Source organism: Aethalodelphis obliquidens, unplaced genomic scaffold (assembly GCF_003676395.1).
Source record: "Aethalodelphis obliquidens isolate GAN/ISIS:26980383/991018 unplaced genomic scaffold, ASM367639v1 scaffold52, whole genome shotgun sequence".
Lineage (NCBI taxonomy): Eukaryota > Metazoa > Chordata > Mammalia > Artiodactyla > Delphinidae > Aethalodelphis > Aethalodelphis obliquidens.
Window position 1 is genome coordinate 3,477,643 of NW_020837996.1, and position 27,923 is coordinate 3,505,565.

A 27,923-nucleotide genomic window follows, 5' to 3' on the forward strand; every position below is an offset into this window, starting at 1 on the left:
GAGCAGTGGTAACAGTGGCAATCTATAGAGTAAATGCCTCATATAAAGAAGGTAATTGCTACTTAACCCCTGCATACTGTTGCCATGCAGATCCAGTACAGCAAGATAGTCTAACTTTTCAAGAGAAATTAGAAATTTGGATTTTCAATTGTGAGACTGTTGAATTTTGAAACAATAAAAAAGACAGTGCAGGATAAACAGACATACTGGGGGTTCATACTCAGCTTGTGACTCCTACCCTAGCCCTATGTGCTAGGTCCGTGGCAAGTGCTGACACTTTAGAGGTCTTGATAGGCTGTTACGTTAATGGCCCCCAACGAACCACGACTCTGTATTCACAACCTTGTGTAGTCCCTTCCCACACTGACTCTGGGCTTTGCCATGTGGCTTGTTTTAGCCAGTGGGACATTAGCAAGTTGGGTGCAACCAAAGGCTTGATAAGCCTTTGTTCACTGGGGCTTGTCCTCTTGGAAGCTAGTCACCATGCAGAAGCCTGAATGGTAAGAAACGAGGTAAAGAGAGAGGCCCTCGAGGATAACCCGTTTTGATGAGCTCCCAGCTGATCGTAATCCCATAAGTAACTTCAGCTTATACTATGTGGGCCCAGCTGAGTCCAGTTAACCCACACAATTGTAAAGAATAATAAAGCACTGGTATTTTAAGCTACTAAGCCTTGGAGGTGGTTTATTACGATGCAATAGGTAACTGAAACAGAGGTCATTTATTTCAGCCCCTTTATTTTACTAATGAATGTCTCAAGGCCCAGACAAGCAAAAGGATATGGTGAAATTCAGACAGCAAATTAGTGGCAATAACTTTCCAGTTCTGTGCTCTTTCTTCCCATTGCTTTTCTTTCAATTCCTCTTGTGGAAAGCATCAGATAAGGACTATAAAACTTAAAACTCTACGTACACGGAACTTACACTATGTCCTGCATGCATACAAATTACTGTAATAACTTGGTCCTTGGAAATGGAAAGATTTCTAGGTCTTGTCCCTTCACTCTACAGGTGCAGAGAATGCAAAACACTTGAGAAAGAAAAGCAGACATTCGGAAGCTGGCGTGATACAATCAGACAGGCAGTAATGTTACTAGATGATAGCCTGGCCCTCTTAGCTAGGCCTCGTGTTCCCCTGTTGAACATAAATTTCACGGAACATAAACGTTAGATGAAGCCATTCTGTGACCATGATAGATCAATATAAAAGCAAGACCGCTCCTTAATTACATTTGAACACAGATAAAACATGACATTGTCCAAACCATAAAAAAGGACCAAACATCCCCCATCCTGGCTAATGACGGACTCCTGCTTCTCTACCAATTAGACCTTCAGCCTCAGTCTAGCATTCCTTCCTTCTAGGTAAGATTTATCGAGATACCCAATCATAGAATCACCCCCACTTCCTGACAGCATCTTATCCAGAGTAAAGCCTCGCTTCCAAATGACCTGACAACTCCTACTGAGATGCCCCACAGTTCTTCGTGGTGTGTGATCTCCCTTCCTGCAACCAGTCAGAAACCCAACTTGTTCAACTATCCGCGCGCCCCCTGGTCGTCTTTGGTTAGAGGGTACTGACAGACCTGACAAAGTTCACATAGCGCTGGAGGCAGAATTCACCAGAAGAAGTCTCCAGATCTCCAGCTGTGTTCCTTCTTAGCACCTATCACTCTTGTGGTTAATGCCTGTCTTCCCCCCCCCCCCCACTAGAATTAAGCTCCATAAGAAGAGAGCCCTTGTCTGTAAGGCTCAGAGCTGATTCCCAGTGCCTAGACTGGTACCCGGCAGAGGCTGGAAGTTTAAAAAACATTTTCTGAACAAATGAATAAGAGGGGCTCAATATACACAGGCTCCCTTTCACCTCTCAGCTCCTCCCAGTACCTGGTGCATACAGACCATAAACCTCCTCTTCCCCAACTAAATTTCCAAACCCCTCCCTCCCGGGACGCCCATACTCTCAGAGCTTTGCCCGAACTTCTCTCTTTCGCTGGCCCCCTCCCACACCTGAGCCCCAAAACCATCCCCTCCAAAAGTATCTAGAACCCACCTGTCGCCAACACCTCACTCTACCACAGACGACAGCGCACCAGCCGCTCCGCTACCTAGGCGTCCTGTGCCCTGCAGACACCGACCGCGCATGTGCGGAAATCAGTCGCGCACGCAGGATATCTGTCAAGCGAAGAGTTGCCTCCGAGTTTCCGTCCGGGTCTGGGTAGCCTTGGGCTGCCAGGAAGTCAGGAGAAACTAGCCGGAAAGAGAACCCGAGCGCAGGGCTTTCTGGGACATGTAGTCGTATCGCTCCCGAGGCCCCACCTTGAGGCACCCCTTAATTCTTTAGGTCTGCACGTCTCGCATTCACAGTCCAGTGCTACTTTCGGCTCAGAATTCAGCTTCGAGCTGTCAGGAGAGATTGGCCTGGTGTCGGCTTCTCGTTCCCACAACGCTCTACAGGGCCTGCGGCGCCTGCTGGGAGCTGTAGTCCTAGCTCTGCGTACTGCGTTCGCCGAGGGGGAGGGCGGAGCTGCCGGCGGCCCGGGCGGGCTGGCAGCTAGAGTGGGTGCGATAGCCGCCTCCGCCTCTGCCGCCTCCGCCGTCGCCTCCTCCGCCCGGGCTGTTCGCTGCTGCGCGGGGAGAGCGAGGCGGGGCCGCCGGGGCCGCCATGGAGCCCGACTCGGTGATTGAGGACAAGACCATCGAGCTCATGGTGAGTGCGGGCCGTTGGACCGTCCGTTCTTCCGTCCGTCCGGCTCCGGGCGGGCCTGCCCACCTCCCGCGCGAGGTCGGCCCTGACCCTTCTTCGCTGCCTCGGCCGGGACCTGGGCCCCCCGCCTTCCCTGGCCTCCGGCCCGGCGCGGTTCCTCCGGATCCCTCGAGATTTCAGGCCGGACCTGGCCCGGCCCCCTCCATGCCCCTCGTTTTTCCTCCCTCCCCCCCGTTTTTCCTCCCTCCCTTCCTCCTGTCTCTTGGCCCTTGTCTCGAACGACCCTCGCTCGCTTATGCTGTGGCCTTAGCTCGCACTAGCTCTAGCATCTTATTCCCCCTTTAGAAGGGATTTTTTTCTTTCGTTCTTTTTTTCTCTGTTTCTCCGGTCCAGGCCCGCATCGCTCTTCCAAGCCCCACTCAGGCCGAGTGAGATGCTGATGGGAGAGGGTACCGAGAAGATCGGTTAGGGCCTCGGCCTCCGCGTCCTAGAAGGGGTCTCAGCACCCTGTCTTCAACCTAGGGCTATGAGGATGCCGGCACAGGCCCTACAGGGGTGGAGGTGGAGAGCTCTCGGATTTGAAGAAGTGGCCGATAAGGGGCCTCTTTCCCGGCCCCCTGTGGTGTCCGGCTTCTCGGACAAAGGGTTTCTTACTCGGCCGAGAGGGATGTTTGCATAGCAAGGCCCCAGGTACTCTGGATTCCATCTCCCAGGAAAGAGAAACTGTAACTTCACGTTTTCCAAAGCTGCTTTGGGAAATTGGGGAGGAGGGGGGAGGGGTTGTCCTCGTCACTGCCGCCAGTTCTTTCTTCTAGAAAAAGGGGGAGGGGGGGTGTCCTAGGGCCCTGGGGCGGCGATCACTCTTCTGTTAGAAACCTTTGGTAGCTAGGCCAAACTTCCTGGCCCCGCGAACACCCCAGCCCCCTTCCGCCTTAGGACTTTGAGTCAGAACGGGTTTTTAGAAACAGGACCACGAGAGAGTGGCTAGTAGAAATGAAGAATTTCCTACTTGGTGGATGATTTGGTGGAAGAAGTAAAATATGGCAATTTGAGCGTTAGGGAAATCAAACTGGGCTCCGGAGGGTTGGGAGGGGGAAGTCTTTGCCTCAGCAAACGGACATGCTCAGGTTTTCCTCCTGTGGAAACCTTGACAGTTTCTTTGTATCTCTCCTAACACAGGAACAACTTTTACCCCAGGGTTGAGAGGAAAGGTGAAAGACTCTACTTAACACAGCAAAATGTTTTCCTAGCCAGATTTTCTCCAGTGTGAAAATGTTTATTGAGTCAGTGATTCCACTGGGTAGGGTCGGTGACATCAGAGCCACTTCCCCCATTTAATGCTATAAATAATAAATGGTGACACTGAAAGTCTGTTGGATAGCTGCATGGTTTCTGTGGATGATGGTATCTGGGGAGTTGAGATGCATGTTTTAAAAATGGAAGTACAGTAGCATAAATACAGAGGCAGCTTAATATTTGCTGTCCTTTGCATAATTCACTAGACTTTTCCAGCAGTCTTGAAAACTAGAGGGAAAAAAAGCTCTGGTAGTTTCTGATGTGTGTGTGTGTGTGTGTGGGTATGTGCACGTATGGCTGCTTTCTAAGGGATACTGCTACTTATGAGTTTTTGATGTTCATTTATTAAGTAATTTTTCCTTTCAGTACAATTTATCAAACTTTTGAGGTCAAGCCTTTGATATTCTTCAAATTTTGTATGGGGTTATTTTGGTAAAATATCTTAATTGGAGTTACATAGTACATATTCTTATGTGTGTATAATACATGTACTTACAACAGGAGGAGTACTGCATAGCAAAAAATTGTAACTTGGTACCTCTTTGAAATTGGCTGTTCAGTGCTCCTTCCATTTACATTCATTTAAAAAATAACTAGGGACTTCCCTGGTGGTCCAGTGGTTACGACTCAGTGCTTTCACTGCCGAGGGCCCTGGTTTGATCCCTGGTCAGGGAACTAAGATCCCACAAACTGCACCGTGTGGCCTAAATAAATAAATAGTATTTGTTTGCAAAAGAATTAGAGTAAGTACAGTGTAATCCATTTAATGTCTTTGAACGGATGTAGAAAAAAATTTCTGGCCTAAATATACTAGCATCCAGTGCTCATAAGTTTTGATTTTACATGATTGTACTTGTCTATGACCTGAAAAGATATTTCAGCCTTTTCAAGGACGTTATAAACTAGGATTCTTAGAAAATTTAACAAAGTAGTTCTCTAGATCAATTTTACAATGGCTTTTTTTTTACAATGGCTTTTTTTTTTTTTTACAATGGCTTTTTATAAACGGATTTTTATATTCCCTCAAAGGGCTATCAGTTAAGCAGTTAAGACTCTTAGGCAACTCTTTTCCTAAACATATATGTATTTATTTTAGTGTAGTTGATAGCACAGGTACTTAACAACTGATTTACTAAATCCAGGATCAGATGTAGGAATGATAATGCCTTGAAATCTAATTGCATGTGGCTTTCTGTATTCACTGCATTTTAATTAGAGTTTCCAGAACTAGGTTAAAAACATTTACATTTCAAAATAACATGATGAAAGGAGGGGGAGGGGTTAAACTGATGGTATTTTGAAAGCCTAAAGCATGAAATATTTTTAGAATTTTATGAGTCAGCTTCAGTACTCAAATATTTGTGATTGTGCTGCCTGTACCAGTTCGGTACTTAATGGTTAACAGGATAACTTTCATTTGATATTCCAGAGCTTGCTGTTTCAAAGAAAGGAAACAGTTCTTGGGTTTCACCAATTTCTTAATCTTCATTCCTCTACTTTCTTTGATTTTGATTCTTTCTTTTTTTCTTGCAGTTTTTTAGTTTACTAGGAAGTAAAACTGGTGATAGCAGAATAATTAAATCTTCAAAATATAACCCCCATTGTGACTCCTACCCCTGCCTGTGGCCAGGTCCACAAAAAGTGCTTCTGCAGCTGACCTACCTCGTAGGATTCAGTCTTTAATATAGACTATAAACTCTTGATCGAGCCAACTGAATTTACGATTGCTGATAGTGAATAATTTAACCACCAAATGACTTTGGCGGCTTGATGTGGGCCCAGTACTGTACCTAGTTTGTGGGACTGTTGTTCAAACTTCTGACTTCGGTAAAATTAGCTTTATTATTAATGAGGTAGAAAAGTAGTAATCCATTTGGAAATACACAAAAGTTCACCAGACTCTGTCTAGTGTGGTGGACTTCACCGGAAAGAATGAAACCTGTGCATTGTGTGTCACATGATATTTAACACTTGAGTTAGAAGTAGTATGAGTTTTATGTTCAGGCACTTATTACTAGAAAGCACTCACATAGCTGCTAATTGGAAAAAGATGGTTAGTCTTTCCTATTAGAAGATAGCAGAAGTTAATGTTAAAAGTTTGGGAAAGATAATCCTGCTTCCTCTGTGGGTGTGAGCGTACCCCTTCCCCCCTTTACACAAGTAATGGGTAGTTTATACTCTGTTGTTAGCCTCTGAATGGTTCCCTTCTTTGCTAAGTGACCTTAAGTGAGTCATTCCCCTCTGTGTTATCTCTAAATGGCTATATTACTTGTCGAATGTAGTGATATAGGTAAAATATATTGGATCTTATTAAGAAGCTGTAATATCAAATCTATTTTTAGAGCTATTGAAGTACAGACAGGCCACAAGTCCAAGGAGATGAAAGAAACTAAGTGACGTTATTGGAAATATTTATCTTTTTATCTTTTTGTGTCCCCCCACCCCGCCTTGTCATTGGCTTTCTAAGTGGAATAAGTGGGATTGTTTAGTGACTCCTTTAAGAAATTGGGTCTTACTTTGTCACCGTCACTTACCCTCATCTGCCACTAGCCATGTGTTGATTTACCAAATGCAGATAAAGTAGAAGTTTAAGTAGGGTCCAAATGAAACAAATCACATGCATATGCATAGACCTCACTGACCTGCCTCAAGAGGCTGTGGCTCAAATATTATCAATTTTTACTCCTGATTTTGGAGTAGGTTAGATGTCCTTTCAGATTTGACAAGGATAAACATGATCCTGCTCACAAGTCTTGCCACTCTTTGGCCCCTGACTGCTGTCCCCTGAAAACTGCGAGTTCTGTATAGCACAGAAGAATCGCTAACCCATTACATAGCTTTACAGGACAGCACATGTATTTCTCTGAGTAGTACTGTTTGGTTCTATGAATTCTAGAAACAAACTTTTCTGTGCTGTGAGGTACCTGGGATCTTGGCTTCCATCTGGTGATATTTACAGTTTAAGGGAAAGAAAGCATTTCAAGTCCTAGTAATTCAAATTCCAGCCTCTCTTCAGCTTTTTCTTCTCACATTCCTCACTTATTCTATATTCCAGCCAAAGCGTGGGGATCTGTGGTTCTTCAGATTCTGCTCACTGTTTCCTTTGTCAGCACTGATACGAACTGACCTAAACCCATGTATTTAAGGCTACTGATGTTTATGGGAAGGACCTAATAGTTGGTGCTCTGGCCAAGTTGCTTTAGGTCAGATCTCAACAATCCTCTCTTCCACCTATGCTGATGAAGTACTGTCCCCTCAGAACACAGCTTAGATGCCTTCTCTTTTCGATGTCAGTTTATATTATGGTGGCAGATACCATTTTGGTTTTTTATCTATAGCACTGCCTATATGATAATCGTCGTTCAATGAATGAGTTCTGACACTTTATCTTGTGGCAGTGAACATCTTCTGGGTTTGTATTATAGTTTCCTGTTTGTGTCCCCTATTAAATGATAAACTCCTCACAGTGCCTCTTGTAGTAGGTGTTCAGTAAATGTTGAGTTGAACTTTCCTGTTGATTGCGTGTATTATTGTTGATTGCATGTATTATTGCTGTCTGCCTGTATCTTAGCCATCTTCTTTTCTGGAAATTCTCACCTATATCACTAGTTCTTACGATAATTTGTTCCTAACTCTTATGGGACTTATCAGACCTTCCTGTGTATCATAAAAGTTTGATCATGTCTAAGCTTCTCTTCCAGAGGCTGTATCTGATTGTCCTTTGAATCCTTCACTACACTTCACACTTGGGTGTGCAGTAGGTATTGATTTAAATTAACGTTAGTTTTTTTTCCATGCTGTGAAAACTTTTTAAGATTTCCTTTTGGTGCTTCCCTGGTGGCGCAGTGGTTGAGAGGCCGCCTGCCGATGCAGGGGACACGGGTTCGTGCCCCGGTCCGGGAGGATCCCACATGCCGCAGAGCGGCTGGGACCGTGAGCCGTGGCCGCTGAGCGTGCGCGTCCAGAGCCTGTGCTCTGCGACGGGAGAGGCCGCAACAGTGAGAGGCCCGCGTACCGCAAAAAAAAAAAAAAAAAAAAAATTTCCTTTTGATAATCTTAAGACAAAGGTGGAGATAGATAGACGAGAAAGACTGCTAAGGGGAAAAGGAAGGTGGGATGTGGTACACAGACATTCATAGACATTTTAACCATTATTTACAGACTTTTATACACATACAGATTGATTTATATACATCCTAGAGAGTGGTTGATAGAAGGACTGAGGAAACCAAACTCCTTTTATATCTGTTGACGTGAACTTGCCAAACAGTCGATAAGTTCTAAGGATGCTGTGACCTTAGAGAAGCGTGATTTAGCATAAAGGGCATGGACTCTAGAGTGAAACACCTGAGTTTGTATCTTAGCTGTCACTTGCTGGCTGTGTGACCTTAAGAACGTTAACGTTTAAACTCTGGTATGATTTCATTATGTATAAAAATAAGAAAATGTAGGTATTGCTGCTGGGAGGATTATGAGAGATGCATGTGAAAGGACCTTGCAAAGACTTGTCTCTCAGCAACTACCTGCCAAGCTAACTCTCCCCACAAGTACAGGGACCATATTTTGTAAAGCACAATCAAGACAGATGATGTGAGGAAGGTTTTAAATTTTCCCCCCTGATTTGTGTGTGTATTTAATTGTGAAGCTTTACAGAGGCCTAAAATTCAGTTGCTTTTAGCCATACATTTAACGAGGCATCTTTGGAGGAGATGATGAAATCATACAGAATAAGTACTGTCTTGGAAATCTGGGAAGTACTGTTACAATTACTAAGAACTACCAATTAGCCATAATTAGACTTGTACTCTACCTGTGGAGAGAACCCACTTAACCCTGTTTTAGGTATCCTGGTAGAAAGAGACTGGTAATTGTTCATATTAACATTGAGCTTTGTGATTTATGTTTGATCAATTTAGTTTCGACAAGGAAATTAGGATTTTCAAATTCTTATTCTTGTTTTAGCAAAGCTGGTGATTTTGACCTTTAACAGAATAAGTGGTGACTATCCTACAAGATTTCCTCCTGAGTTGTATTGTTGTTCATTGAATTAGTTGAGAAAAGGGGAAAAACCTGTTGGTCAAGAAAGTGCTTGTTACCCTCAGTTCAGTTTCTGCTGATCGCAGTTGCCTCACAGGAAGCTTGTCTTTGTAGGCAAATGAGAGACCAGCCAGGAAGACCTGACAGTCCAGTAGGGTATCTCTAACCTGGATCTTATTATTGTTTTAACAAAATTCAAAGATTGCAGAGTTCAGTGATGTCAGCAGGAAACATTTTTTAGGAAATTCCCTCTCAGGGTTAGTCAACAATGAAGACCTTCACAGAATGGAAAGCAGTGAAGTAGAAACAGTGAGACATTAACATGTAAATTGAAAAAGATGACTGAGTAGAGAGATGGGCAAATACCTAAGTACAATGAATATAGGAAACCATTCTCTAATAGCAAACCTCTGATCCACAGAAGAAAAAGAAAAATGAGAGCTCTGCTGTTAAGAAAAAGGAACCTGAGTATTTTTTTTTTTTTTTGAGAGTTAAATTCAGATCACTTAACCAGTTTTGGGAACTAATAATAAAATATGTTTTGGTTCTGTGAAGTGATTGCTTAGGAGACTCAGAGAGAAAGGGGCAGGGGACAGGAAGAAGTCAGTCCTTACATTCCTGGTCTGGCATCTATTAATCTTTGTTTCTCTAGCATAAGGCCTGCCACCAATTAGGCATTCAGTAAATGTTTATTTGAAGGGAAGGGGGGAAAATTAACTCACTAATACAAGAAAAAGCCCTGACAACGCAAGAGGTTCAGGAGTGAGTCCGTTAGTCAAATTGTTGTGGCTGTGTTTTGCTATAATTGTTCGGCATTTTGGTTATAGCAGTGAGTTATACTTTGAAAAGCAGAGTATATTGCTCTAGCAGTTAACTACTAGCCCACTAGCAGCTTTTGTCAAAATTGGGTTTTTAGTTTATTCTTAGGCTCTAGAGTAATGAGAAGAGCTTGAGCAATTATTCTTTGCTTGTGATTTTACTCAAATAATGCCTTTAAGTTGAGGGTATTAAGATATTTCCACCCGTTTGTTATGAAGAGGTTAATCTTAGACTTGTACTTCAGTCAGTCACCTCAGTTGCTTTGCCTGTAACATGAAAAATCAGAACATCTTTAGTCTTTGCCTGTGGACTATTTATTGATCTTGGAATTTAAAAATTCCTTGGTTTCAACTGGGTTTGGGATTCTTTGTCACAGACACATCTTTGCTGCTAAACACAAAGTCTGCTTGGGCAACGTTATAATGTGTTTTGTTATAAAATTAATATTGTGGGCCTTAGAATTGCATGGCTTTTTGTTACTGAAATGCTTTTAAGTGGCTACATCAGGGGAGTCAGCCCTTTCAGGATGGCTTAACAAGTTCAGTTGTATTTTAGTTCAGCTAGGCTGAAATACTTAACTCTTCTGTATTTTTGTGGTTCTCCCTTCTGACGTCAGTTAGCTTAAAGCTTGGTTTCTTCTGCCCCAGGAATCATGGTCTTTCTGATCCATGGACTGTGGACTTGGGAGGCCACAGTATTCTGTGAAAAGGGCATGGGCTCTACCACCTAGTAGATGTGGGACTGTGGGCAAGTTATTTCTTCTCATATTTTTTGAGAATTAAATATGAGTAATGAATGTGAAAGGCCTGGCCCATTAGTAACCCTTCAATGAAGGTAGGTATTATAATTACTGCCGGAACATTTTGGCAGTAGTGTGACAGTTGAGGAAGAAGCAAATTTATGTGCAAGCAGCTTCACAGTCTTTGGATTTTTAAGTTTTTATCTATGTCATCCTGTTGAATGTCTTTTTCTCTCTCCCTCGTAGTTTGTTTAGAGTTTACAGTCTAATGGAAGAGTTGGTATGGTAATAAAAGAATGTTGATATAATGTGGAGTGGGCTTATGTATTTAAAGGTGTTATCTAGTAAATTGTTTACTAGTGTTCTTTATTATTTTCCCTAATTTACCCAGTGACTGGCCATTGTGGGGGATTGGCCTTTATTGAGTCAGAAGTTTACTCTTGAAGTTATGTCACATGTCTTAAAATGTCCTGTATTTCAGCTGAGGGTGGAAGATTTGAGAGATGTGAGGATTTGATTTCTTATATGTGGCAAACCAAAAGATTTCTTGTTAGGTGCTTAAATACATATTTTGATTGGGAGACATTTGAGCCCTCCTATATTAACTTTGGCTGACAAAGTTTCTGTAGTAGTAGAGGAGCTGTCTTAGAAAATGGATAAAATTCATTGCAGCTGAATGATCTGGGACAATTTATGTGCATAATAGAAGAAATTTTTATCATGCATTTGGAAATTGCATGATATTTATCATGAACAAATAATAGTATTAGGGATGTTTCCTTCTTTGTTATGTAGAATTTCTTATCCTTCTCTCAACACAGAGATGAGCAGTGCTACTACAGACCTTTTATACCAAATAGCTGACTCAAGGGTTGTAACTCTTTCTGTGCTTCAGATCCACCACTCCATTGACCCTTCCATTTCTTGGTGGCTGTCCTTTGCCGCTGGTGCCATGGTGGGTGTATGGATTGCTTTCTGTCTTTCAACAGTTACCGAAGTGCATGTTTGGGATTTTGTTGAAGAAAGCTGGATACAGTAAGCGGAAAGAATCTTGGAAGCTGCTTGACTGCTGTCTTTTCTCAGACTAGTCTGAAAGGGAATACCCCCATTCATTCTGGATTGGTGGATCTGAAGTACAAAATATTGTCCAGGTAAGCAATTACCCTGTATTGTTTTGTTATGTAGAACTCAGCTCACTGAGAGAAACTTAAAATTTCTTTACTTTTTTCCATTATAATAGAGAAAGAAGAAATGTTAGACATTTATTCATAGTGTTCATGTTTGGGTGTGGTTTAGTGAAGGTATTTGCTAGTAAAAACTTTGTTTCAGTGTAAGAAATGCAGTTATTTTTATTAAATAGGCCCAAAAGTTTTGTAGTCATAGCCTAACAGGGAATACAGTACAGTAAACAAGGGACATTTGTTTGAGGAATAGGTTATAAACTATGGAAAGCAAATGACAATTTTGTGGCATTATCTCATGATTTATAGTTATTACCTGGTCAGAATAATTTTTGTATTTACCATGTAAAGTAGTGGTCTTTTATTCTTAGGACTCCTGGAGGATCTTCTCAGGACGATTTACTTACTGTAGCTGCTGTTTACTGGGCATCTACTAAGTGCCAGGCACTATTGTAAGCTCTTTACATATATTTCTTACTTAGTTGGCACCTGCTTTACGTGTATATTACAGATTGTAAAATGAAGCTCATGAGCATTAAGTACAATTTGCCCAGGGTCATACAGCTAGTACATGGCAAGGCCAAGCTTAAGCTTGAGCCTGTGTGTCTCCAGAGCTCTGGCTCTTTCCATCTGACTACATTTGCTGAAGTTTGTACTTCAACTTCAGGATTTTCATATTGTCTATATACTGTTAGAGTAAGATGCGGTTTTCTACAGTGGGTTTTCACTTGGAGAACACATGATGGATCGTTGTTTAGCATGGTATCTTAATTGTATCTGGTGCTCTGTCTTCTTAATGAAAAGATTAGAAGATCTTTAGTCAGTCACCAAGTGAACCTAAAGGTAACTTAGGAAGTATAAGAGAGGCTATACATTTGCATGTCAAAATATGTTTTATATAGGGAAGTATCATTTGGTCTAGTGAACTCAAACCTGTATCTTCTCAGTTCCTCCTTACTTTTTATTGGTTATTTAAATAGCTCAGTAGCTTATTATGTAGACTTCTTTTTTTTTTTAACAGTGACATTCTTAGCATGTTTTTTTTAAAATATTTATTTATTTATTTATTTGGCTGCGCCGGGTCTTAGTTGCGGCACGCGTGATCTTCATTGCAGTATGCAGGCTCTTTAGTTGCGGCATGTGGGCTCTTCTAGTTGCGGCATGTGGGCTCTTCTAGTTGCAGCATGTGGGATCTAGTTCCCTGTCCAGGGATGGAACTTGGGCCCCCTGCTTGGGAGCATGGAGTCTTAACCACTGGACCACCAGGGAAGTCCCTATGTAGACTTCTTTTGATCTCTGGTTTATCAGCCTTACAAGTAAGACATTGTCAGGCAACCCATGACTTTTTCTGGTATTTAATCACTCCAGATTACCCATTGCCTTTACCCTTAAAAAAAAAAAAAAAACCTTTTTATCATAGGCTGACACTCTGGCTTTGTGATCCATGTTTTACTTTTTATATTTGTTAGTATTTCTTCTAGTTGAGCATTTTTCACGCTTGTCACGTGAAGAGCTCTCAGGGTGGTGGTAGTAGGAAAAGTAGTAGTAGTTTACACTTAATGGGCAGTTACTCTGTATTGAGCACAATTCTGAACACTCTACATGTATAAACTCATTTTCATAGTGACCCAATGATGTAGGTACCCTTATTTCCACTTTAGTTATGAGGAAACTGAAGGATAGAGTAGTTAAGGAACATGTTCAAGGTCACACATCTAGTAAGAGACAAAGATGAGACATGAATCTAGGCAGTTTCGTTTCAGAGAATGTGCTTCTAATGTCTGTGCCTCAAGTTTAAAATACCATCCAGTGATAAAAAGAGGGGCAGAAATCCTGAAGACTAAAACTGTATTCTGATTTCAAAAAATCATTGCAAAGGGAAAGGAAACAATGGTTGCTGAGTATCTATTTCGTACCTTCTGTAGAGAATAGTCTAGATCTCAGATTCTGTGTTAGCCATCCAAGACTATCTCAGCCTGTTTCCCGAGAGGACTCACAGTAGGGTTAGTTTAAGGTTGTCTTCCAGAACAGTGCTGTCCAGTTAGAACTTTCTGGATAATGGAAATGTTCATTATCTGTGCTGTTCAATATGGTAGCCACTAGCCACTTGTGGCTATTTTGAAATGTGGCTCTGTTAACTGAAGAACTGAATTTTAAATTTTAATTAATTTTAATAGCCACAAATACAGTTATAGAATTTACCTTCATCCTAGGTCTGGTCTTGGATTTAACACCCTTAGAAATCTGATCTTGTCAGCATGCTGAAAGCCAGCACCTTATCCCACGGTTAGACTTAAATTCATTAACCAGCTGTGCAAGACTGATGCGTAAAGCCAGAATTCCAGTTTATTAATTTATAATGATATGTGCTTGTTGGCATGATTAATATAAACTTTTCTGATAGGTAGACTTCCGTACTAGATCCTACTTAACATGCCAGTTTAAGTTTTTCAAATGAGAAGAGATATTTAGAGGGAACTGAAGACTCAAGCCAAATGACCGAAATATTCTTGTCCAGTGGGTAGACTTTACCTACCAGGTCAGATCATAGTCACGTGGTTTCGTTAGCATGGACTTGACCAGGGAAGTGACATTTGCTGGCCTGGGACTGAGACATCCTCATTCAGCTTTTACTTTAGGGATGGATGGTTTTTCTGTCTTCCTTCAGCTTCTCTGCTTGTTTTTACTTCCCCAATCCTTTTCTGATTACGGCATTCATTTTAAGCATGTTAATATTTACATTCAGCTTGAACGCACTCTTGTTTTTTAGGTCTGGGAAACTCCTTGTTTTCCTTAAGGCACCTTTATCACTGTTAGGATCCATTTTGTGTTCATTTTTGACTCTCTTTAAGAAGGCAGTTGAATTTTCCTTGCTTCCCTAAGGCCTCTTTCTACTGAAACACACTTAATAGCTTATTTAATTTGGTCATATAGTGTGGGGTAGAATAGGAATATACTCATAAAAAATATGCCTGGTAGTACATTCTCTTTGCATTATGTCATGTTATTAAATGAGCTTGTGTTTAGCTTACTATATCATTACTTTGGGACTTGTTCTTGATCCTTCTGTTCTTAAAATAGAAAGAGTGATGTAACCAAATTTGCATTTTAGGAAGTTAACTTTTCAGGTGTCTGTAAGATGGATTGAAGAGACTCAAGGCAGGGAGACCAGTTTGCTCAAGTGTGCAATGATGAAGGCAAACCAAAGCATTGACAGTGGGCATGGTGGGGATGGGGTGGGCTTAAAAGAGATGTAGGTGGCAGGACCTACCAAACTTGGGGATTGGTTATAGGAGAAAGAGATGGATGGAATATAGTATAATTTTAGATTTTTGCCTTGGGCGCCAGAATGGTTGGTTGTTCTCTCTTCCAAGATAGGGAATACTAGAAGAACAGACTGGGGGGAGTGGAGGGAGGAGAAAGAATGAGTTCAGTTTGTAGTGAATTTGAGTAGCCTATGGGTGAATCCTCTAAAAGGAGAAGTATCTAGTAGGAATACTGATCTGGCGCTCACCAGAGAGAGCAGGGATAGAAAGATTTGGGAGTTTTTATTTAGCTTCAGTGATAGCTAACTTTACTTATTGGAGTTAGAAGATAACTCGGAGTAAAGATTGAAGAATCTATATATCTGTATGGAAATGCTAATATAAAGGAATGGGCTACAGCTCAGATTATGAGATCATATGTGATGTCTCTCAAGAGGTGTTACTCCTCTGTCCTTCTCACATTGATCTGGGGATTGTTACAGCCTGTTCCCAATCAGCAATTTAGTCCATTATATTTGGATTGTGATATTTTTTTCCACTGTAGGGGTTTGTTTAATTAATAGAGGTACTGTTTTTGAAATGTATTTTAGAAAGCACCATGTTGTCACTACACATCTTTCATACATTTATCAAATTCATTTCTTTACATCTGGTGACAAAAGCAAGGGAAAACTAACCTAAACAGTGAACATTCTGGACCAAACGTGAAATGGGGAATGGAAATTTGCTCTTCTCTCAGCCTGTCTCAATTCCTGAATGCTTCTCATCTAGCTGTGATGAGTGTGATTATGGTATTTTAAAGAAACATTTTTAACATCACAACATGAGGCTGAAGTACAAGCCAGCTGTTTAATCTACTAGTCAGTTGAAGAAACAGCAAACTGTTCAAGTGCTGGTATGAAAATTAGCTGTGTAGGAATTATTGAGATGGTGTGTTGGTCCAGTGTGGCATATATTTAAGAGATTTTTAAGGCAGATTTTTACTATATGCTGTTTTCACCTTATGTACTGACTGCAGACCCTTATTCCCAGGTGTGCTACATAACTCCACTGTAATTAGGTTTTAGTAATGAAAGCATGGAGATGTGAAGACTTCATTACAGCTGAAGTCAATCAATACTTAACAAAAAACTTTTTTGAATTCATTATATATGTCTATGGTACAAAATTCATAAGGTGCAAAAAGGAGTACACAGTAAGGAAAAAAAAGTCTCACTTCTCTTTAGCTCCAGCTACTCAACCACATTCTTGTGTAGCTTTCATATATGTGTGTGTGTGCTATACACATTATTCTGCACCTTGATTTTTTTTTTATGTAAAATATGACATGGTCATCTTTCATATCAGTTTCCAAAGAACTCTCATGTTTTTTGAAGAGATAATTTAAAAGATGCACGCTGATTTATTATATGTGCCATAATTTGTGAAACCAGTCTGGGCTGTTACAGATAGAGGCTATTTCCAGTCTTTTGCTGTTATACATAATGCTGTAAAAAATAACTTGACGTGTATGTCATTTCACATGTGGAGGAGTATATCTTCAGGACAGATTCCTGGGAGTGTCACTGGATAGGTGCTTTAAAAAATCTGATAGACATTGCCACGTTGTCCTCCAGTCACATGGCAACAATTTACACTCTCGCAGGCTTTGCTTGAGAGTACTCTTATTTCCTGACACTCTCAAGGTTTTACATTGGTTTTAAGCTGGTTGCATTTAAAGTTGTTCTCTCTTTTCCCCCATAACTTTTTATTATGAAGAATTTCATATATATAAAAGTTGGGGGAAAAAGCAGTACAACAAACACCTGTATACTCTCCCCACCTAGACTCAACAGTTAACATTTTGCTGTATTTGGATCATTTGTCTGCTCCCCTCCTTGGTCGTCCCTTCGTCCGTTCCCTCCCTTCTTCCTCTGTCCCTCTCCTCCCCTTTCTGTCCTTCTCTCCCCAAATAAGTACCCTTTTTTGTTGTTAAACAATTTGAAAGTAAGTTGCAAACATGATACCCCATCCTCTAAACATTTCAGCATGTATCTCTTAAGATAGTCTCTCTCTAAAAGCAAGCGTGCATACACACACACACCATGTATATAGTATACATCTCCATATATAACCAAATATTAAATATAGTCATATGTATTTTATACATATATAAAGCCACAATACTATTTTTATATCTAAGAAAATGAAAGTAATTCCATAATATAATAACAAATATTCAGTTCAATATTTTAAAAAACACCCCCTCTTTAAAAAAAAAACCAAGTTCCAAATAAAACACACCTTTTGTATTTGGTTGTAGATGTCTTTTAAATTTCTTTTTGTTTTAACTGTCCCTCTGCCCTTTTCCCTCTCCTGGAATTGACTTTTTTTTTTTTTAAGAGTCCAGCTCAGTTAATTGTCCTGTAGCGTGTGCAGCATTCTTCACTTGTCTGAATATTTCTTCATGGTGTTACTTAACTCGTTTCTCTAGCTCCTATACTTGCTGTAAACTGGAAGTTATGTGAGAGGCTTGATTGCAGCCCATTTAATAAGAGTGACAAGAACGCTTCATCATAGGTGAAGTGTACTTTGCATTGAGTCATGTCGGGAGGCGCTTAATGATAGGTTATCCCATTATGAGCTATGCTAATTTTGATCCCTTGACTAAGGTGGCAGCAGCCAGATCTCTCCATTAAGGTACAGTTTTATCCCCTATTATTACAAAGGACTATGGGATAATATTTTGGCACCTTGTAAATATCCTGTTCCATTACAGCCTTTCACCCAGTGGTTTTAGCATCCTGAGCCTGAAATCAGTTATTACAATGTAAGTTACAGAATTGTGGTTTTCTGTCCTTTGGTCTATATTTGTTAGCTAGCATTCACAGAGGCCATCTCGTTTCTCCTCCTTCCTTTTGTGTGTCACCGTACTCTCATGGATTTTATTTATTCACTGAGTTAACAATTACAATCTTTATTGATGTTCAGATTTGGCTAATGAGAGCCCCTTCAAGATAGCTCCTGCTTCCTTTTTAACGTGAGCCCATCAGTTTTGGTGTGTTTCTTGGTTTTCTACTTTTCCCTGCATATCAGGAACCAACCATTTCTCCAAGAAGCTCTGGTTCCTTTTAGTGGGGAATGGTGTTTAGAAACAAAATCAATACTGGTGGGTTGTTGTTGCTTCTAGACCTTTTCAGTGGACAGACCTAAGACGTATATTTAAAATGAACCATGTGTTCATGTTAGTTCTGATTCAAACTTAATATTACAGGGATATTTTTCTGAACCTTGTTAGCCTTTTGATTTTCAAAATCTAAGGGATCATACTGTGTAATGGCCTTCTATTTGAGGTACTAATTGTTATGCAAATAGGCAGATAAATAGCTTTATTCATTTATTATTGAGCATGTAATCGAACAGGTACTGTTTGGTAATGTGGGGAATACAGAACAGAATCAGATGTGTACCTTGCTTCCAGAATCTTACAGTCTTTTACGTAAAAAAGTATAGTTTAATGTGAGAACTGCTAAGGATCATGAGAGGTGGACATACGTTGTGTGGGAGCTAGAAAAGAAAGGAAATCTCATAAAGGAAATTTTTAAAAAGTTACCCTTTGGGGCTTGAGCAAAAATTAGACATGGATGTGGATGTGTTGGGGCAGAGGAGGAATATCATGGCAAAGGTAACCAAATGAACAGTAGCTGGGAGGCAGTGGTGTGTATTGTCTGTTGGGAGTAAGTAGTTCTGTGGATTGTTGGAGTGTAGTTTGTGTGAAGGGATTGAGGTAGATAAATTTGTAAAGAGATTATAACCAAATCTTGGGTCATCCTTTAGGTTATAAGTTACAGACAAGTAGCCTGTAGATAGAGATCCACAGATGTATTTTATTTGATCTGCATAGATTTTTAAAAATTAGACATTTCATATCAAAACACTCTGGTTTTGCCTGAAAACTGGAGCTGAGTAGTGGCTGCCTTTTTGAGTCAAGTCTTGTACTTTCCTGGTCACCATAGCTCCTGTAAGGCCTTCTTTACTTTTGAGCTTGTCATCCCTGCAGGAGAGGAAGGGTGAGGGTAGTGGGTGTGGTTTGAGATGAGAGATGACCTGAAAGTTTGAGCAAAATCTGTGCTTTAGAAAGATCACTCTGGCAGTCAGTTTGGAGGATGCAGTGGAGCAGGGAGACCAATTAATAGACTGTTGTAATGTTCCAGGGAAGAAATCACAAGATAGTAACAGATGGTGTGGAAGAGGAGGAGATGAGACATTTTAATTGTAGAATGGGTAGATTGTATTGATAGATATGAGTATGTATGTGCATGTATTGAAGAGAATGTAAATCAGACTCTCTTAAAACATGAAGTCCTGTCTCTAAAAAGCTTTGCATTCATAAATCAGTTATGAATTAACTGATTGTGAATGAATTAATTATAGTTTCTGGAACTTAACCACATATTTTTTAATCTGTTGGTTAATTTTGGAAGACAGCAGTAATAGTTTCATGCGTTGCCACTGTGTTTAGTTTTGCAATATGCAAATAACGTGCTTCAACAAAGTCTAACTCTGACATGGCTTTATTTCTGAAAGTTGTTTATAAAGTGAATATTTATATTATGATTTTAAAAGTCACTTTCCTTATAATTGTGGAGCTAAACTTTCAAGCAAAAATATTAGCAATGCTAGTACTTATTTTCAGAATGTTGGCTGCTTGTATTTAATTTTCCCCACAATCTCTGCAAGAACTTAATCAAAAGGATAGTGAATCAACGAGGGACTGACTGTACTGTAGACTTGAAATTACACCTTTATTAAAACCATATATACTGGTAATAATAATAATAAGTATTTTGGACATCTTCCCTGTCTGGTTAGGGCATGACTTTATCCAGTCCCATTTCCAGTGCCATTACTCCAGATATTTAGTAGCACCACCAGCTCAGATAATCTGAGGGAGGTGGACATGAAGAACATGTAACTGAGTAGACTGGGAATGAGAGTGACTCACACTGACAGAGGCCACACCTGGATACTGTGTAAAAAGCATCCAGCTTCAAGGGATGAACAAAGATAGATTAAAGGGCATTTGCATATATATATATTTTTTGCTTTTAACTTACATACAGTATAGAACACAAATATTAAGTGTACAGCTTAATGATTTTTTTTACATGTGTGTATACTACACTGTGTAACTACTACCCAAATCAAGATAGAAAACATGCTAGAGCCACTTGAGGGCTCTTTTGTCTGTGCCTCACCCAGTCAATAGACCCTCCCAAAGGTCTATTCTGGCCTCTTTTATTATAGGTTAGTTATGGCTGTTTTTGGGTTTTATATAAATGGAGTTATATAGCATATATATGTACTCTTGTGTTCCCCCTCCCCCATTACTGTATCCGTGAAATTCATCCATTTTGTTGTGTATTTTTCCCTCCGTGCATTATTCCATTGTACATATAGTCCATGATTCATTTATTTTACTGTTGATAAATTAGTTGGTTTGTTTCCAATTTTTGGCTGTTATTGTGAATAACACTTCTAAGGTGGACATAAACACTTGGTTCTCTCAGTTATAAAAACCCCAGAGTGGAATTACTGGGTCAGAGGATAGACATATGTTTAGTTTCAGTAGATTCTGCTCAACTGTTTTCCAAGCACTTATGACAATTTAGACACCTACCTGTAATGTGGAGAGTTCCAGTTATCTCTTGGCTTTGCCAATCCTTTTCATTTTAGCCATTCTGATGAGTGTGTACTGGTATCTATTTTGTAGTTTTGGGTTTTTTTTGTTTAATCAGCTTATTGATGTATAGTTTACATGCAATAAAATGTACTCATTTCAAGTATACTGTTTGAGTTTTGAAAACTATATATACTCATGTAACCACTACCACAATCAAGATATAGAACATTTCTACCAAAAAAAACCTTCCCTCATTACCCTTTGGAGTCCCCTCAACAGCATCCTCGGCCTCAGGTAACTTGCTTTCTATTACTGTAGATCAGTTGTGCGTGTTCTAGAATTTCATATAGATGGGATGGGTACAGCATGCGTATACTGCACGTACTCTTAGTCTGTTTGGCTTATCTTGCCTAGCGTGTTTTTGAGATTCATTCTTGTATCAGTTGTTTGTGCCTTTTCATTGCTTAGCAGTGTTACATTATACGAGTATACACAGTTTTGCTTATCCATTCGCCAGCTGATGAATATCTGGGTTGTTTCCAGTGTTTGGCTATTACGAATAAAGCTTGCGTGAACATTTATGTTCAAGTTTTAGTTTGGACATTTCTTTTCTCTTGTGTATACCTAGGAGTGGAATTGCTGGGGTAGAGTGTAGATGTATGTTTAGTTTTTCAAGAAACTGCCAGATCTTTTCACAAAGAGGCTGTACATTCTTAGAGTTCCTCTGACCGTGTATGAGAATTCCAGTTGCTCTACATCCTCATCAGCACTTGACATTGTCATTCAGTTTTAGCCATTCTAATAGTTGTGAAATAGTATCTCATTGTGTTTTATTTTGCATTTCCCTAACGACTAATGATGTTGAGCATTTTTTTCTTGTGCCCATTGACCATTTAGCTATCTTGTTTAGAGAAATGCTTATTCAAATCTTGTGACCCTTTAAAAAAATTGAGTTGTCTTTTTACTTACTGATTTGTGGGAATTCTTTATTATAGTCTGGAAACGAGTTCTTTGTCAGACATACATATTGCAGACACCTCCTGTTCTGTGGCTTGCATTTCCAATGTCTTAATATTGTCTTTTGATGGGCAGAAGGTCTTCATACTAATGAAGTCTAATTAATCAATTTTTTCTTACATAGTTACTAGTTTTTGTGTCCTGTTTATGAAATTTTTGCCTACTCTAAGGTCTTAAAGATACTCTGTGCCTTCTTCTAGAAGCGGTATGTTTTTACCATCTCAAAATAATTGTTTTTTATGGTTGAGATAGGGATCAAGATTCATTTTTACTTCCCATGGTTACCCAATTAGCCCAGTACTGTTATTTACACATACGTTAAAAAACTGTTGAAAAAATGTTGAGTAAGAAACTTATATTTTCTTTTTACAGAAGTAATTTATATTTATTATAGGAAAATTGCAAATAAAAATTATGTAAAATAAGAAACAAAAAGAATAAAAAGTTCCACTGATAACTGCTGTTAATATTTGGTATACTTCTCTGCCTTCATATACATATTTTTTTCTTTCATATATGTTTCATATTTGTTTTTCACACATAAAATTATTTTTCAAACTGCCTTTAAAACTCAGCAATATTTGTGACATCTTTCTGAACCATCATACATTTCTTTATAACATTTTGAAGGGGTGCCAAATATGCATGAATATGCAAATGGTAAATAGTTAAACCACTCCTTTATTAGACATTTAAGTTATTTCTAATTTATAGCAACTTAAAGGTGGTGCTCTTTCTTGAAGTTTAATCTTTGAACAAATCTGTGAGTATTACCTTGGGGTAAGTTCTAAGAGGTGGAATTGTTGAGTCAAAGAGTGTACACAAAAAATGTGCATGTGTATTTTATATAGCCAAAGGTTTTACCCACTTTCTGTTATTTATATGAACATGACATATCAAACTGACCATAGTCTATGAAAGTGCTCTTTTCTCCATGTTTATGCCATTTTAAGGTATTAATAATTTTTTAAAATCCCAATTTGGTTAAAGAATTTAAAATTTTATTTTTTTAAATTACTAGTGATATTGGACATATATGTCTTAGGTTTGTGGCTATTTATGTTTCTTTCGTGAAGAAAGGGAAATATGTAGATTAGCTGTCTTCTCTGCTGATTCTAGATCCAGGTGCATTTGGGGAGTAGCAGAAGGAAGTCACCTGGGTGAGGAACTTCTGAGTTTGTTGTGGCTGGGGCAGTGCTGCCCTTTTGTGATTGAAATGACCATTTTTGTTTGAAGCCAGCTGCAGGAGTATCTGCTTTATTCAGCAGACTGTCTGCGGCAAGCTTAAGCCAGGTCACTGCTCTGGCTTGCCCCCCTGGCTGCTGGTGCTCTTTATGAAGCACGTTAGGATCCGTCTCGACTGGCCTCACTGACAGCTTCAGGGACACTCCCTCCTACTAGCCTTTGCTGCTTTGACCTAGGAAGTGAGGTTCTGCTGGGAATTCTTCTACTTTTCAGGTAGACTTTTCTTTGTTTATGTGCAGTGAACCCCTGTTTCCAGTCCAGTTTTTTCTCTATTATATTTAATAGAAATTCCTTATATTTGTGGAGAGCACCCTAGCCAGGTTTCCAGTGCCATTGTCTTTTACTTTGATATTCCTTTGATGATTTCAGTTGCACAGTCAGAAACCGCAGCCTTGGCACCTCTGTCTTCCTCCCGAGTCTTGTCTGTTTTTGCTCTTTTTCACCTCAGCTTTCCATACTTCAGTCACAGTGATTTTCCCCCACCCCTTCCTCCAGTGCACCAGATTCTGTCTTGACCTAACAAGCATTAACATCTATTATCTGTTATCAGGGAGGCTTCACCCTTAACTCCTTTCTTGCCCATTTAACCTCTGCTTGTCCTTTAGAGCTGAGTTCAAGCATCAATTCCTCAGGGATTGTGTCTGGGCCCCCATGTACCCCCCTACAGGTTAGATTCCCTTTGTCATATTATTACAGCATTCAGTTCTTTTTCTTCACAGCTGTTAACATAATTGTAATTGATAAACGTATTGCGTAATCCCCCACTAGAGTCAGCTTCTTTATTAAGAAGGTAACCTCCATGGGGACAAGGATCACGTCTGTCATGTCCTATTCAGTTCATAGCATATTCCCAGCATCTAGCACAGTGCATGCCATACAATTGCCCAGTTGATTGAATGAAGGAATAAATTTAGGAGGGCAAATAAGAATTAACCATCTTGTATCAGAAGTTTATATGTACTTTTAAAATGAATACATTCACTCCATTGCTTGGTGTTTTCTGTTTCACTATCATCTCTTAGTTTTAAATGACTTGGTCATGAAAATTAAGCTGTTGGCATCAGTAACTCCTTTCAGAAGATCAAAACGCATCCCTTCTCTCCCTCTCTGCCTCTAAACCAGACATTGACTTCTGATCTGTCCAGATAGTAATACTACAGCTGTCATTTTGAAGGATTTGTCAGCTGCTGTAAACTGCTAACCTTTCGTTTCCTCCCCCCTCCCTTTTTTTTTCGTGTGTGTGTGTGTGTGTGTGTGTGTGTGTGTGTGTGTGTGTGAGTGTGTGAGATTAATAGGATCACTATTACTGGGAGTTGCTTCCTTAGGTCAAGTAAATTTAGTAAATGCTGCACGTAATCTCCTCCTCTTAGAAATTCACTTGGTAATTGTCATTTTAATAATATGTTTCCCAGTATTTCCCAAACTTTCTGACCCCAGAATTCCTCTCCTCCTTTATTTTGGTTCAAAACTGATACAACCCAAGGCTCTTTACTATTTTTGTGTATTTCACCCCAACTTCTTTTATTCACCAAGGGTTCTCTTATCACCCTGCCAAAGTAAGGAGGGAGGGAACTAACACTCGTTAAATGCCAGATTTACATCTACGATTCCTTTTAATCCTCACCGTAACCTTGAAAGATAGGCTTATTTTCCACATTTTAGCATGTGAGGAAATGGAGACTGGAGAAGAGAATTATTTTTTTGCTCAAGGTCACATAGTGATTCTTTCCCTCTCTTTCTTTCTCTTGTCCTCCCTCCCTCCCTCCCTCCTTTCCTTCCTCCCTTCCTTCCTTTTTATCTCTACAAAACCTTGTGCTCTTTCCCATCCCTGCCTGGGGTAAGAAAAGAAAAACTCTTTGATTATTTTAGATTCCGCACCTCTAGGTATCACCTTAGTTTGAGGAGTGTTAGGTGGCAGCTTGGGACTCTTAAAAGTGCCAGAGACTCCGGAGCAGCAGAGTTTCCAGGTTGTAGGTGGGCAGCAGCAGATTGTCAGTATTTGGGGAGATTGAGAAGAACAGGGGAAACCTTGCCTGCCCCTGCCCAAATTGCCTCTGTAAGCCCTCATGCTTCCTTTGCTCCCTCATTCTGTGCTTAACTCATTCTCCCCAGTTCCAGTCTTTTCTCCTTTGTTGGAGTTCTGTTGATAGATTGGCTTTTTATCAATAGTGCAGTAGTTAATATTTATTGAGTGCCTGCTTTGGATGTAGCAGGTGCTGTACTCCTTGAAACAGCTGGCTTGCTTAAGGTCACATAGTGTGAATCTAGAATCTTAACCTACCTCTGCCTAAGTGTTTTTTTTTAGTCTTAACAAATTTTTTCCTAAGGGAAATCTACCCTAAGCAATGAAAATCTGTGAAATCATGGGTTTGATGTGCTCGCTGTATATTTTTTATAATGTATTTAAATTAAATGTATAGCTATTAAACATTAAAAACACCCTTACTGGGCTTCCCTGGTGGCGCAGTGGTTGAGAGTCCGCCTGCCGATGTAGGGGACACGGGTTCGTGCCCTGGTCCGGGAGGATCCCACATGCCACGGAGCGGCTGGGTCCGTGAGCCATGGCCGCTGAGTCAGCGCGTCCGGAGCCTGTGTCCCGCAACGGGAGAGGCCACAACAGTGAGAGGCCCGCGTATCGCAAAAACAAACAAACAAACAAAAACACCCTTACGTGTCACCAGAAATCACCTTGAATACTAAACCTTGGGAAACATTGCTGTAGTCTACCCTTTTAACTTTATTCATTCATCCATCCATGAATAGTTCAGTATGTATCTGTAAAAGATGTGCACTTAAAAAACTGATAAAAACACACACATATAGAGCACATAGTTCCATTATTATACCTAAAAAATTAACAATAATTCCTTCATATCAAATAGTGTTTATATTTGCTTAATTGTCTCACAAATAATTTTTAAATTAATCGCCCTTACTTTTTAGAACAGTTTTAGATTTGCAAAACAATTGAGCAGGTAGTACAGAATTGTCATATACACCCTCTTCCCCTGCATAGTGTTCTCCATTATTAACATCTTACATAAGCGTGGTCATGGGCTGCTATTGACGCATTATTATTAACTATAGTCCATAGTGTATTCAGCTGTCTTTAGTTTTTACCTCATGTCTTTATTCTGCTCCAGGATTTCATCCAGGATCCCACCTTACATTCAGTTGCCATGTGTTCTTAGGCGCCTCTTGGCTGTGTCATTTTCTCAGACTTTGTTTTTGATGACCTTGACAGTTTTTCGGAGCACTGGTCAGGTATATTGTATTGCCCTCTGTTGGAATTTGTCTTGTTTTTCTCATAAAGTCTCTTAGTAGTTGGTTTTTCCAATTCAGGAGACAGAGTTGGTTCACACATTGCATATAGTTAATAGTCTCTCAAATCTCTTTTAATCTATAAAAATTGCCTCTCCCATCTTTTTTTCTTGCTGTGTATTTATGGAAGAAACTGGATTGGTCATTTGTTCTGTGTAACTTCCCCAAATTTGGATTTTGCTAATTATGTTCTTATTAGGTCTACATATTCTGATCTCATTTGTATTTCTTATAAATTGGTAATCACATCCAGAGGTTTGTTAGATTTAAGTTTAGTTTGTTTCTCTATCAATTAACAAAATAAAACAAAAATCAAAACTCATGCTATGTCCACTGTGCTATGGTGCTTTCTTACTTTTGTGATATTCTGTCTCCTTTCCAAGTAAGTGATTCTTGAAGAAATACAGAACTTCTTTGCATTTGCATTTTTCTGAGTTAAAAACTGCATAATTTATTGACAGCTGATAGAGAAGCAGTAACCTGGCTGCAGGAATATCCACATGTCGTTGTCAATTTTGCCAAGGACAGTGATGACACATTTTATGGTATTGACTATCAGTATTAGAGTTTTGTTCCTATAGTTTTTAAAATTTTCAACTTTTTTCTTTTTCTCAGTTCAGAAATGTAATGACTTTTGCTATTGTTGGTATATACTTAAACCTTACTTTATTTCAAAAAAAAAAAAAGAATTTGAGTGATTACAATGACCCATACAGTGTAGGAAGATAAAAACAAAATAAGTGGATAAGTGAAGATGAAAGGAAAAAATAAATGTAGTAAAATAAGGTAAAGGAAGAGTTAAAGTTACACAAAAATGCATAGAATAAGGTTAGTTGTTACAGGAGGGGCACAGGTTAGGCGCTGCTTGTAATAGTAATATTCTGTGTCTGTAGCAGTTTGCAGGACTTTTGTAATCTTAGATGATAAATATATTCCTTGCTCTAAGGTTATTTATTTATTTGGTGTGCTTGTACTTGGTACTACCAACCTCATTGCTAATTTGGAATTAAATGCCTGTAAAGCAGTGGGTCAGCTTTCTCAGTATTGGGTATCAGAGCTCCTTGGAAAATCAGGACTCGTTTTTTCTGTTGTACTTTCTTTCTGCATTCTTCTTAGTGTTTAGTTTACCCTGTTACATATTTTTTTCTTTGTCTAGTATCTGTGTTATAGCAGGAATGGGATATTCTTCGAACATTTAGTTTTGAATACTTTTAGTAGAATAAAATGACTTCCTAGGAAAATAAAAATAAATTTAAGAATGTTTCATCTGCAGAATATTCTTTGTCTTTAAGACCATGGCCATGTCAAATACGTTTTTGGCTTTTGCCTGTTTTATTTGAACTAAATATTTAAGGTTTGTTATGATTTTTTTCCAGTATAAGGTAGCAGAAAACCCAACTCAAAACTGGTTTAAGCTGAAACAGGGAATTTATAATTTGAAAAATCCAGAGGTAGATGTGGATTCAGCTTTATTCCTCAGAGTGAATGTAGTACCTCCTAGAACCAGCTGTCCCTTGTGGTAGCATGAGGGCAGTTCCAGCTTTCATCCTCTTATGTTCACGCTCAGTGGGGAAAGAGATTTCTTGTGGCTCCTGTAGAAATCCTGGATTCAACTTGGAGTATGTGCTTATTCCCGA

At 39.6% G+C, this 27,923-nt stretch overlaps 1 protein-coding gene across 7 annotated transcripts in view; it reads left to right on the top strand.

The window, feature by feature from the left end:
* The first annotated feature begins 2,398 nt into the window (after positions 1-2,398).
* Positions 2,399-27,923, top strand: part of FBXW11 (F-box and WD repeat domain containing 11) — a 132,609-nt gene continuing 107,084 nt past the window's right edge. Inside the window, exons 1-2 of one of the 7 annotated variants that reach the window (XM_027084302.1) lie at positions 2,406-2,706; positions 11,584-11,745. Coding sequence is in view for 5 of the 7 variants with exons in the window: in XM_027084300.1 (XP_026940101.1) it covers positions 2,662-2,706 (45 nt within the window). In the remaining 2 variants the exon portion in view is untranslated. Of the gene's footprint in view, positions 2,707-11,583; positions 11,746-27,923 lie in introns of all 7 variants that reach the window. The other 6 variants (XM_027084304.1, XM_027084300.1, XM_027084299.1 and 3 more) reach the window with 6 other exon arrangements.